This window comes from Octopus sinensis, linkage group LG12 (assembly GCF_006345805.1).
Source record: "Octopus sinensis linkage group LG12, ASM634580v1, whole genome shotgun sequence".
Taxonomy (NCBI): domain Eukaryota; kingdom Metazoa; phylum Mollusca; class Cephalopoda; order Octopoda; family Octopodidae; genus Octopus; species Octopus sinensis.
This window is the reverse complement of record NC_043008.1, coordinates 23,187,296-23,201,159: the sequence shown is the minus strand read 5'-3', so window position 1 is coordinate 23,201,159 and position 13,864 is coordinate 23,187,296. Positions and strand designations below refer to the sequence as shown.

General features: G+C 39.7%; 1 protein-coding gene across 1 annotated transcript in view; it reads right to left on the bottom strand.

Annotated features, from left to right (window-relative positions):
• The window catches only part of LOC115218047 (IQ domain-containing protein H-like), a 396,498-nt gene that overhangs the window by 264,606 nt on the left and 118,028 nt on the right, over positions 1 to 13,864 (bottom strand). Inside the window, exons 6-8 of the mRNA XM_029787806.2 lie at positions 9,112 to 9,311; positions 7,961 to 8,091; positions 6,978 to 7,055 (exon numbers count right to left, since the gene is read on the bottom strand). Coding sequence (XP_029643666.2) covers positions 6,978 to 7,055; positions 7,961 to 8,091; positions 9,112 to 9,311 — 409 coding nt within the window. The remainder of the gene's footprint in view (positions 1 to 6,977; positions 7,056 to 7,960; positions 8,092 to 9,111; positions 9,312 to 13,864) is intronic.

Below are 13,864 nucleotides of genomic sequence, written 5' to 3'. Positions count from 1 at the left end.
TTCAAGCATCTCAACAATCTCACCAAACCTACCTTTCAATGTGCCAACATTAAGTGTGCCAACTCTAAGGGTATGGAAAGTGTGACTCTGTGACATATGCATCTGAAAAAAAACTCGCATTTGGCAGAACTCGTAGACATACAATAGCCTTCAACCTGCATACACTACACCATCATTTTTATGTGCTACATAATCACTACATTCCTTAGGAGATAAACACTAGGTAGGAGTGAAGGCAGTATTCTGTATAGTGGGCCATTGGAAGTGCTCAGGAGAAAGACATATGGTAGCAGTTAGAGAATAAAGACTTCCAGTATAGGTAGTGGCAGTGGGAGAAGAGGGCACACTGTAAAATGGCAAAAGCACTCTGGCTGTCAATGTGAAAGATACAAAGCATTACACCTTTGCATTCTTAACTATAGTTATAACTGCAACCCATGGTATGTGGTCAGCCAAACTGTGACAAAATTAGATAAATAAATGAATAACAATAATGAGTGTGAAAATGAAGATGAGGAAGAATTGAATAGAAGATAGGGTTTAGGGTTTCTTAAGTGTATTATAACATACAGCATAGAACAGATGAAAACTGTGTGGGTACATCGATAAATTAATGAATAATAAGTAAGTAATTATAGTTTGCACTGTAGATGAGGTTTTTAGATGTGTGCTAGGTTGGAAAGGAAAAGTTGCTTATCTGAACATCTTCTGATTTCCACTTCATGAGACTGCCAGTGATGCAATAAAATGTACCAGTACACATTATGAATGAATGGCTTGCATCTGTAATTTCCAACATTGCAACAGGAATAACATCACTCATCATCACTCAAGCTTAAGACAAGATACTCATGATCCTAGCCAGTACTAATTCAAGCACCTTGGATGGTCATCATACTTATGAAGGGACTTCCTTCACCTAGATCTCACTGGGTCAGTTGAAAGGTAAATCCAGTATATCAAAGAAAGATGATTGGATACATGAGTTGCCAAAAAATCAGCAATTCTAAACTAAAATGGCTTAGTTGGGCTCCATTTCATTACTGGCTTGATAAATAGCTGTTGATATTTTGCTAATTTCATCTACTTTGTAATTAGATGTTGTCTTTTGTCCTTATGTTCTCCACACCAGGGAGCAACCTTACAATAGCTTTGCCAGTTTAGTCACTGACAATCCCACCAATGAAACATGAACTGCTAGTTTACATGATTACCAATAGCAAATAATTTTTGATCTGACATGACACAAAATTCACACTATAAGACAAGAAAGTTGGCTTGCTTTTGTTGTTGCTCAGTATGCCATATGGTATATACCACAAGTTACATGCATGCATATATGTATGCATGTATGCATACATGTATACATGAATGCATACATGAATGACTGCAATCCAATGACCAAAACAAGAACAAAAGAATAATACCAAATACAATAATACATGAGATAAGCTTGACAATCCCTTATGATAAAGCTCATGCTAATTGAGCTTATTCATTCAATTCTTCAACAATTACAAAATCCCCCATACATAACAAAATAAGCTGAACAAAAAACTGAAATGAACATTTTGAAACTACTACACAGTATTAAATGTTGCTTGCACTACCATAATTCAAACCACCACTATCACAACAATTATTATCATCCAACATCTATTACACTGGCCAACAAAATTTTTGCTGCATTGATAATAACAACTGGTATTACCTAATTTCAGTATGCTGAATTCAAATATGAAGTTAGTTTTTCTCTGTAAGCTCTAGATTTTTTTCCAAATTTTTTTTCTAAGATATGAGGTAATCTATCTGATAATTTTCTAAGGCGGAAAAGAACAAATATCTATGCATTGAGATTCTAACTTTATTCATATATATGAGTTAGTACACCACAATAAGAATTGGGCTATAAAAAATATTTCTTATTCTGATGTTGTATAAAATAAATGTTATCATGTGCCAGTTTTTTGCACCATCTGTTTTTCAGTTGTATATATTATATACAAATGATAGGCGTGGCTGTGTGCTAAGAAGCTTGCTTCCCAACCACATGGTTCTTGGTTTAGTCCCACTGCATGGCATCTTGGGCAAGTGTCTTCTACTGTAGCTTTGGGCTAACCAAAGCCTTGTGAGTGGATTTGGTAGATGGTAACTGAAAGAAGTCTGTGTATGATTTTGTGTCTGTGTCTGTCCCCCCATCACCACTTGACAGCTAGTGTTGGTGTGTTTACATCCCCATAACTTAGCAGTTCAGTAAAAGAGACCAATAGAATAAGTATTAGGCTTAAGAAAAAATAAGTCATGGGATCAATTTGTTCAAAGGCAGTGCTCTAGCTTGGCTGCAGTCAAATGACTGAAACAAGTAAAAGAATAAAAGAATAGTTGAGAAACTGATTAAGATGGAAGATAAAACACAAATAGATCTTATTCAGACAAGAATTTGCACTTGGAGCTCTTGCATTTGTAGACTTTCTTAGGGAAATCTTGTTTAATGCTCCAGCAGTAGTCTGCCATTGTGCTTTTATCCCATCACCTTTGATAATGCACTTCCATGGTCCTGAGGTCCTAGCGAAAGTGCTCTCCTTGTTCATCACATACATATCCAAGGTTTTCGGGGAATTGATCAAGGTGGCTATGCAGGAAATGGAGTTTAACACTCACGTTACACCCAAGATCATGGAAAGCTGACAACATATTATTGACAAACATTTCATAATCATCTGCTCTTCAGTTTCCAAGAGAATTTTTATGACTGTTACAAATGGCAGCCATGCAGCTCTTTCCTTGTCATTCATCTTTCTGACAAATTCCTCATCACTTACAAGGACATGAATCTGAGGTCTGTCAAACACACCTGCTTTGATCTTCTTAAATGATTAACCAAGAAATGCAGATACTATATGTTAAAAACATTCACCATCAGTATTCAATGCCTTAGTGATTTGCTTCAAGCCCAGCTTCATATGAAGTGGTGAGAAAATATTTGGCATGCCTGCTTCCAGAGTATCACGAATGAACCACTTCTGAATCCAGTGTTTCTCTTGATATCAGCTGTCCCACATACAGAGATAGCAAGGATACTCTGTCAAACCTTTCTATTGACCAAGGAGGAAATTAGGCCATTTTCAAATCTACACAAATGGTTCAATTGTGCTCATGACAATAACTATTTTTATGTCATTGTATTCTTCTTGCAAATGTACTGAGTGACCAACTGGGACAGCTCCATAAACATTGCCATTGTGTAGAACACACTTCAGGCTGCACTTAGAACTATCTAGAAATAGTTGCCTAATTCCTGAAGAAGACTGGGAATATCATGGCAATAAACAAAATGTTTCTCTTCTGAAAAAAAATGACACAAAAATCTGGTCTTGTTTTCAAAAAGAAGAATCTTTTGAGTTTGGTCAAGTAGATGTTTTTCTTGCAGGCTGGACTCTAAGACTTCAGCTGCAGTCTTGGAGAGTCCCAAATCATGCACTAAATCATTGAGTTCTGTTTAGTTAAATTGTTGAGGAGTTGATTTTTCAGTACCATAAGAGGGGTCTTGTAATTTTTAAGTAATTTGTTGATCTTCTTTATCATCCCCGTACTCTTGTTTACTAGCTTTGTCTTCAGAAGAGGTAAATCCAAGGAAAACTGGAATCAGGTCTAATTATTGAAAGGATGAAAGGATATTGGGATAAGATATTTTACACCTATTTTTCTTGCTGATGCTTTTGTGTTGCCCATACAAAAATGACAGTCACTTGTGCAGTCTCTGGGCTCTCACCAAACCATAGGACCTCCAAATAGCAAAGCCTTTTATTTTCCTTTTGTCTAGTGATGAAGCATTTCCTCACAGTTATGACACACAAAATGATGGACACTTTTTTTGTCATGGTTGCCAAGGAAAATTCCAGAATAAGCTTTATAAGCCCGTCTCATAAACAATATGATATTGTGCCTTTGGCCAAAAAGTGTGAAGGAGCCACAGGCATAGCAAAAGCCATCAGGATTATTTACACACCTATGTCTATTTGAAGAAGCCTGAAAAAATACAATTTTCAATTTCTCGTAAGTAGGATATATGCATTTCAATATGTCAAATTTAACTATAAATGTATGAAAAGCTATTCTTCAAAATGCAAGAAAACTAGAGCATGGAACGCAAAACTGATTATAGATTTGAAATTAGCACAAAAAAGACAGAATCAGTAAAAACAAAATCTCGTGTGATAGAAAATTAAAACAAAATTGCTGTTCAGTATTATCCCTTATCCAGTATTATAGGTCATGTGCTGAATATCAACAAACACTTCTAAAAACACCTGCTCCATCATCATCATCATTATTTAACATCCATGCTGGCATGAGTTGAACGGTTTGGCTGGGCTGGCATGCTGGAAGGCTACACCAGAATCCAGTCTGACTTGACATGGTTTTCTATGGCTGGGTGCCTTTCTTAATGCCAACCACTCTGAGAGTGTAATGGGTGCTTTTACATGCCACTGGCATTGGTGTCATTTGCATGATACTGGTATCTGCCATGACTGCGATTTTGCTTGACTTGATGGGCCTTATTCTCAAGCACGACATAATGCCAAAGGTCTTGGTCATTGCCTCCATGAGGCCTAATGCTTGAAAGGAACTCAGCCACCCTGCTTCCATGAGGCCCAACACTCGAAAAGAACTCAGCCACTTTGCCTTCATGTGGCCCGGGAGCTCAGCCACTTTGTCTCCATGTGGCCCAGGATCTCAGCCACTTTGCCTGTATGAGGCCCAACACTCGAAAGAAACTCAGCCACCACACCTCTGTGAGGCCCAACACTCAAAGAAACTCAGCCACTTCGCCTCCATGAAGCCCAATGCTAGAAAAGAACTGTCACTCTGCCTCTGTTAGGCCCAACACTCGAAAGGTACTCAGCCATTTTGCCTCTGTGAGTCCCAACATTCAAAGGTTGATTTTTATTTTTTCATCTGCTACCAGCAAGGATGCACTTGACTTGACAGGTCCTCTTAAGCAGAGCACATCACCAAAGGTCCCGGTCATTGCCTCTGTGAGGTTCAAAGTTCAAAGGTCATGCTTCACCACCTCATCCCATGTCTTCCAGAGTCTACCTCTACTACAGGTTCCCTCCACAGCTAGAGATTGACACTTATTTTAAACAACTCATCCATACGCATCACATAACCATACCAGTGCAGTCATCTCTCTTGCACACCACATCTAATATCTCATATGCCTAACTTTTCTCTCAAGATGCTTACACTCTGTCGAATTGCACATCCAGTGAAGCATACTGGCTTCAATACTCTCAAGCCTATGCATGTCCTCAGCTGTCACAGCCCATATTTCACTGCCATGTAGCATAGCTGTTTGCACACAGGCATCAAACAATCTGCTTCCCATTCTGAGAGAGAGGCCCTTTGTTGCCAGCAGGGGTAGAAGCTCTCTGAACTTTGCCCAGCCTAATCTTATTCTCACAGCTATGCTCTCGAAACAACCACCTCCACTACTAACCTGGTCAGCTAGATACTGGAAGTTATCTACTACCTCTAAGTTGCCACCCTGGCAGTTGATGGAATATATTTTCTGCACATGTTCAGCATTTATTATGCCTGTGCACCTTCCACATGCAAAAGTTAGTTTCTCTGTTAACCTTCCTTTGATGTTGCTGCACCTTTTATGTGCCCAAAGTTTACACTGGGTGCATTTTATGGAGTTTCTACCTATACCTTTTCTACAGATTGAGCAGGGCCAGCTACTTGAGGGGACTTGTGATTTGTCTGCCTTCCTACTTACTAAGATTTTAGTTTTTGCTAGGTTAACTCTAAGGTCCTTTGACTGTAGACCTTGTTTCCATATTTGGAACTTCTTCTCTAGCTCAGGCAGTGATTCAGCTATAAGAGGAAGGTCATCAGCATAGCGGTGCTCCCAGGGGCAGCATGTCTTGAATTCCTCCATTATTGCCTGGAAGACTGACAAACAAGAGGAGGCTGAGCACCAATTCTTGGTGAACCCCTACTTGTACCCTAAATTCTTTGCTGTACTCGTTGCCAACCCTCACCTTACTGGTATCGTCCCTGTATAAGGATTGTACAGCCCTCACCAACCACTCATCTATCCCTAGTTTCCGCATTAACCACCAGATAATGGATCAGGGCACTCAGTCAAAAGCTTTCTCTGAGTCAACAAAAGCAGAGTACAGAGGTTTATCTTTTCTTAGGTATTTCACCTGATGTTGCCTTACCAGAAATATATAGCATCATAGGTGCTTCTACTTGGCACAAAGCCAAACTGCATCTCATCTAGACTAACTCTCTCCCTGATTAGTTGGGCTATGACTCCTTCATGAACCACCTGATTTATAATACGGGTCTCTAGACCATAACCCACACCACTAGGTATTTTAAGCATCTCAGAAGTGACTCCTGATGGGCCAGGGGCTTTCCTTGTCTTCATATCCTTAATTGCTTTATCTACTAGAGTACTGTCAATTCAGATAGCTGGTCTCTCGGTTGGGTCAACATTTGGCAGACTTTCATCCTCTTCTTCATTCTCCATGTTCAGCAGTCTTTCAGTCTTTCATAATGGCTTCTCCAAGCCTCTTTCTTTGCAGACTCATTAAAAGCAAGTGCACCATCATCCATGCAGACACATTTCTCTCCTATGACAACACAATTTTCTCTCACCCACTGTCTTGCAATCCAAAATACTTCAGTTTGTTGGTCCTCACAGCGCTGAACATAGGCAAACTGTTCCGTTATTGAAATATACATACACTAATGTGTCTGTGTGTGTGTGTGTGTGTTTACAACATGTAAGAGTGTGTGTATGCAAATTTCAAGTTGAGAACTATGTAACTTTTAGTTTCTTGCAGGAAACAGTATTCAAATAAAATCATATCATTAATATTTAAACAAGTTATTGAAAATAAAACACCAGGCTTGATAACAAGCAGTAAATAAAAAAGCAAATATACAGTTCTGCTTACTTGTTTCCATCAGCAAATACAAAAGGGATACAAAAATCTGTTAGGAACTGTTCAATAAAATGTAACAAAGTAGCAAATCTGCAAAACAAAACAGAATAGAATAGAATAGAAGAGAACAGAATGGAACAGGACAGAACAAAACAGAACAGAAAAAGAGAGAAAGAAAGAAAGGAAGGAAGGGATAAATAAATGAATGAACAGACAAATAGAGAGATGGACATACATATAGACTTAACATAGCTAGACAAAGAGACATACCTAGACAGGTAGATGGATATATGTGGAATTATTTAATAATTCTCATAATACTAAACTGTGATTTAAAGACAAATTTTCCATGAAGCAACATCTTTTTCCTCATCAGCTGGATTAAGTGGTCACCAGAGACACAGTAAATACTTGCATTGGAAAAGAACGCATGATCCATGGCTATTATTTCAGAAATTTATCTCTTTCATAATATCATACAAACCTTGGACATTAACAAACACAAAATAAATTGTATGTATTTCTATAAAAGAAACTTAGAAGAGAATGTCTTTCTGTGTTTTTGTTTGTTTGCTTTTAATAATTAATTTTGTTGTGTTATCATGTCTAAAAAAAGGAATCATTGACCATAAGATTTAAGGTCTTGTTTAGTTTTAAGCTTATTTTGCTGAATGTAAGTTGAAAAAAAGTTGTCGGTATAATCTAAATATACATGTGATAGAAGTAATAACCTCCTTAGTACAGCAAGGATTTAAAAAAATGCTTGAAATGTTTGTTGTAATGTTATGGGAAGGAGATAGATTGCATATTACAGATGCAGAGAAACAGGTGCTAGGATGTGGTCAGAAATCATAAATATTTATCATTGCTCCTTTCCTTTCTTAGGTAGCACAAAAACACTGACCACCTAGTAGCTAGTTTCAGAAGAATCACTTCTCGGCCTTTTGGCTAAAATCAAAGTGTAGTCTCAGAAGATATTAAGACAGAAAACATACTTCCCCCAGTTTTCCTGATGGGTCTCCTTAAAAGCTAAATATTCCATTGTGTCACTTCGTGTACGTCCATCTTGGATGGCAATTTTGTAGAATGTTTCTTCTTTATGAGAAGTAGGAGTTGTTGGTGGTGGCTAAAATTACATATAATTGGAAGATAATAAAGTCAGTTAGTCAAAATGGTTGAAATGATCTTTCTCAATTAAAGTAGTATAGTTGGTACAGAATGTAAAAGAATTTTACTTATATCTTGTCAAAATTGTTTTTTGCTTCTCATGCTTTTGGAGTCAAATAAGGACAGCAGACCAAACACCAATAATATACCAAAATTGAGACAACTAATTATACAACTTACAATAAACCCATTTCCTTAAACACAAATATTTCTGCTTGTTGAATGATTCATGTCATTATTTATTACTAAAAAGGGTAGAAATGATGTAGAACTAAACTGAATGTCTAAAGACTTTATTTTAATTCCTACATATTTTGAATTCAAATACTTCTAGGTTCAACTCCATACTTTATCCTGCCAGAAGCAACGTAATAAATACTTGACATGCTTTGATATCAATTCCTCACCCCAACTAATGAGTAAGGCCTGTGTCTATATGACCAATTAATTATAAATTATATGGATCTTTAAGTAAGTAGATACCCTTGTCTTGGAAGAAAGTAAAGATTTATACAGTTTAATGCAGATTAAAAATCTAGTACTTACATTATTAACCCATTATCATAGAATGGAATCACCATCTGTAACTCAAATCATTAAACACACCAATAACTAACTAATGCAATGTAGTATAAATAGAATGTAAACATAATTGCTTATGACTAGACTCATTAATCCTAAAGTGAACATATTTACTTGATGCATTCGGTATTTAATTCTTACACAAGCCACAGGTTTCACATGGTCAGTAATTAACTTCCATCAATAAGCTAATAATTTTATTCTAATATATAGCATAGTATAGTACCTAATTTAAAATTAATATAAACTGAGATAAACAGTACAAAGTATCATGAACTAACAAGACAATAGAATGACATCAAAAGAGTAACTTAACACTTGTTCTCTGTCTTTGCTTCTAATGAATTTCAGAAAAGCAAAAATTAATCAAAACTAAAAAAATCTTTTGTTCAATTACTGTTGGAAAAGTTGTTGAAAGAGTCCTTTGTAGTGACAGATCTTTCATATTTTCAGTAGGTATCTGTACAGTCATACCACATAACTGATTTTTGTCAACTGTGTTCATGATTTTCAGAGAAACCCCTTTTCTTTTTGTTAAAATGTCCTCTTCAGATTGTGAGATTTCATCTTTAACTGGCAGCAGATTCACTTTGAAATCTAAAATGAAATCATTGTTTAGAAAATAAAATGAGAGAAAATATTTTTAAATAATAATAGTGTAAAGATCTTAATCGTTAAGATTTTATTATCAAAATAAATCATCATCATCATCATCATATAACGTCCGCTTTCCATGCTAGCATGGGTCGGACGATTTTGACTGAGGACTGGCGAACCAGATGGCTGCACCAGACTCCAATCTTGATTTGGCCGAGTTTCTACAGCTGGATGCCCTTCCTAACGCCAACCACTTCAAGACTGTAGTGGGTGCTTTTTACGTGCCACCGGCACAGGGGCCAGTCAGGCGGTACTGGCAACGACCATGCTCGAATCCTTTTACACATGCCACCAGCACAGGTGCCAGTAAGACGACATTGGTAACGATTACGCTCGAATGGTGTCATTTAGGTGTCATTGGCATGGAAGCTGGTTAGCCGCTCTGTCAATGATCACACTCGTATGGTGCTCTTTGCACCCTGCTAACACGGACGCCAGTCATCGATTTTGATTTTGATTTTGCTTCTGATTGATTTCACTTGCCTCAACAGGTCTTCGCAAGCAGAGTTTTAGTGTCCAAAGAAGGAAAAGGTATGCATAAGTGGACTGGTTACGCCCCTGGCATAGGCCATGAGACTATGGTTTCATTTGGCTTGCCGGGTCTTCTCATGCACAGCAAATTTCCAAAGGTCTCGGTCACTAGTCATTTCCTTGGTGAGGCCTAAAGTTCGAAGGTCATGCTTCACCAATTCATTCCAGGTCTTCCTGGGTCTACCTCTTCCACAGGTTCCTTCAACCACTAGGGTGTGGCACTTTTTCACACAGCTATCCTCATCCATTCTTGCCACATGTCCATACCAGTGCAGTCGTCTCTCTTGCACACCACATCTGATGCTTCTTAGGTCCAACTTTTCTCTCAAGGTACCTACACTCTGTCGAGTATGCACACTGACATTACACATCCATCGGATCATACTGGCTTCATTCCTTGCGAGCATGTCCTCAGCAGTCACAGCCCACGTTTCACTGCCATGTAGCATGGCTGTTCATACACAAGCATCATACAGTCTACCTTACTCTGAGCGAGAGGCCCTTTGTCACCAGCAGAGGTAGGAGCTATCTGAACTTTGCCCAGGCTATTCTTATTCTAGCAGCTACACTTTCAGCACACCCACCTCTGCTACTGACTTGGTCCCCTAGGTAACAGAAGCTATCAACTACTTCTAGTTTTTCTCCCTGGAATGTGGCGGAAGTTGGTCTCTGCGCATTTTCAGTGTTTATTGCTCCCGAGCATCTGCCACATACAAAAACTATCTTCCCCGTTAGCCTCCCATTGATATTACTGCACCTCTTATGTGTCCATAGCTTACACTGGGTACATCTTATAGAGTTTCTATCTACGCCTCTACTACAGATTGAGCAGGGTCATCTACCTGAAGGGATTTGTGGTTTGCCTGCCTTCCTACTTATTAGGACTTTGGTTTTAGCTAGGTTGATTCTAAGGCCCTTCGATTCTAATCCTTGTTTCCACACTTGAAACTTCGCCTGTAGTTCTGATAGTGACTCAGCAATTAGAGCAAAGTCATCAGCATAGAGGAGCTCCCAGGGGCATCCTGTCTAGAATTCCTTCATTATTGCCTGGAGGACTATGATAAATAGAGGGGGCTGAGGACTGAACCTTGGTGGACCCCTACCTCTACCCTGAATTCTTCCCTGTACTCATTGCCAACCCTCACCTTACTTACAGCGTCCCTGTACATGGCTTGCACAGCTCTCACTAACCATTCATCTATCCCTAATTTCCTCATTGACCACCAGATAAGGGATCGGGGAAACCTGTCAAAGGCTTTCTCCATGTCAACGAAAGCCAGGTACAGGGGCTTATCTTTGGCTAGGTAGTTCTCCTGCAGCTGTCTTAACAGAAATATGGCATCAGTGGTGCTTTTCCTTGGTACGAAACCAAACTGCATTTCATCCAGGCTGACTCTCTCCCTAATCAGTTGGGCTATGACCCTCTCCGTAATCTTCACTACCTGATCCAACAGCTTGATACCTCTGTAATCATTTGTATCTAAGCATCACCTTTACCTTTGTAGCAGTTGACTATTATGCTGCTATACCAGTCATTGGAAATGACTTCTTTGTGTATCACCTGGTTAACTATATGGGTGACTAGGCTACAGCCGACACTGCCAGATATTTTGAGCATCTCTGCAGTAATTCCTGATGGGCCAGGGACCTTCCCTGTCTTCATGCTTCTAATTGCCTTATCTACCAAGGAACTGTCAACTCGGATAGCTGGTCCCTCTGTTGGGTCGACATTTGGCAGACTCCCATTCTCCCATTTATTTTCTTTACTGAGCAACCTTTCATAGTGGTGTCTCCAAACCTCTCTCTTTGCATCCTCATCCAGTGCAAGTGAACCGTCATCCATGCAAACACATTTCTCTCCTATCACGTCACGATTCTCTCTCACACACAGTCTTGCAACACGAAATACCTCAAGTCTTTTGTCCTCACAGCGCAGAACATTGGCAAAATGTTTCTTATCTGCTTCCCCTCTGGCTAAATAAACCTGCCTCCTAGCTTCCCTTCTGGCAGTCTGATACACTTCCCTGCTACCACCATTCTTCCAGTCCTTTCAAGCCTGTTTCTTTTCTCTAATAGCCCTGTCAACAACATTGTTCCACCACCACGTTATTTTGGGTCGGGAGGGGACTTTGCACCATCCACAGATCTGGTCAGTGACCCTTAGCAGGTTGTCCCATTGTAACCTCCAGTTGTCTTCTATACCATGTGAAGCTATATCCCCTTCTATTTCGTCAAAGGCTTCGAGTAATATGTCTCTAAATCTCTGTCCATTTGCAGGATCTTTAAGTCTCCATACCTTCTTCTCCTTGCTGGTCAACTTCTGGGCATCCATTTAGCCCTGATCCTAAAGTCACTAACTACTAGTCTATGTTGTGGGGTACATTCTTTGCCTGGGAAGGTTTTGGCATTTATAAGCAGCCATCTTTCCCTTTTTCTGATGAGGATGTAGTCGATTTGACTAGTGTGTCTGCCAGAGCGGTAGGTGACTAGGTGGCTGACAGGTTTTCTGAAGTTAGTATTGCAAACCATAAGATCATTTGTGTCACAGAACTCCAGCAACCTGGTTCCCTCCTCATTGCGAGAGCCAAAACCGTAGCCTCCATGTATGCCATGGAAGCCCCCAACATGTTGTCCAACATGTCCATTGAAGTCGCTAGCCACAAAGAGAAGGTCCCTGTCATTTGTCTAATCTAATCTTAAGTATTCTGTCGCATACTCTCACTACCTCAATTACTTTATCTACCCATTTCTCCGCAAGAAGTATACCCCCCCCCAACCCTGTCAGTGTTCTCTGCCCAGAAAATCTTGTACCTGTGTTCTTTGCCTGTGAGGAACCTAGCAGAACCTCCTCTCCACCTTAATTCTTGGGTGCAGCACATATTGACACATCTCCATTCAAGCATCTCAACAATCTCACCAGACCTACCTTTCAGTGTGTCGATGTTGAGGGTGCCAACCCTGAGGGTGTGGGAGGTATGGGCCTGTGAGACCCTGGGACGGGGGACAGTGGCATCATGTACCTGAAAAGAGAGCTCCTGTGAGGAACCTAGCAGAACCTCCTCTCCACCTTAATTCTTGGGTGCAGCACATATTGACACATCTCCATTCAAGCATCTCAACAATCTCACCAGACCTACCTTTCAGTGTGTCGATATTGAGGGTGCCAACCCTGAGGGTGTGGGAGGTATGGGCCTGTGAGACCCTGGGACGGGGGACAGTGGCGTCACGTACCTGAAAAGAGAGCTCGCATTTGGCAGAATTCGTAAGCAAACAATGATCTTAAGTTCAACCTGCTTACACTACACTATCATGTTTTGCACTATATGATCACTACCTTATATAGTAGGGGTGGGGTTGGCATAATGCCTTTAGGTGTTCATGGGAGACAAGCAAAGGAAGACGAGATACTTCTGGTATAGGTGGAGGGGGTGGGAGGGCGGGCGAACTGCCGCGAACTGGCAACCATGGGCTAGGAATTAAGAGACAGAAAAGGCCAATAGATAGATAGGCATATAGTGTAGGAATTAAACAGGCAGAGTGAAGGCTGATAGATGAGCCAGTGGGTGGGGGGGTCAGTACACGCAGGAGGAATGGTTCCGGGATTTGGAGAAAGACAAGATTAGAGACGAAAGACTGTGTGATGTGTGATAAATTTTCATGAGTGAAAGAATATGTTGCAAATTAAGGAAATGCGTGAGCTAGGGTTAAAGACGAAAATACATCGACAGTAAGACGGAGACAGAATAAGACAGAGTAGCGAGAAAATAATAATAAGGGTTTATGATGATAATATTCGCAAAAATACAATGAAAGGAGTAGCAAGTTGAAAGCTTAAAATCTCTTATCTGAAATTTTTTATCCTCTGAGAATCGTGTTAACAGCCAGGGTATCGAAGTCAATATTTTCTAATTGTATTGTATTCTCCTATAAAAGGGTTTGACATTATCACTACATGTTAGTTT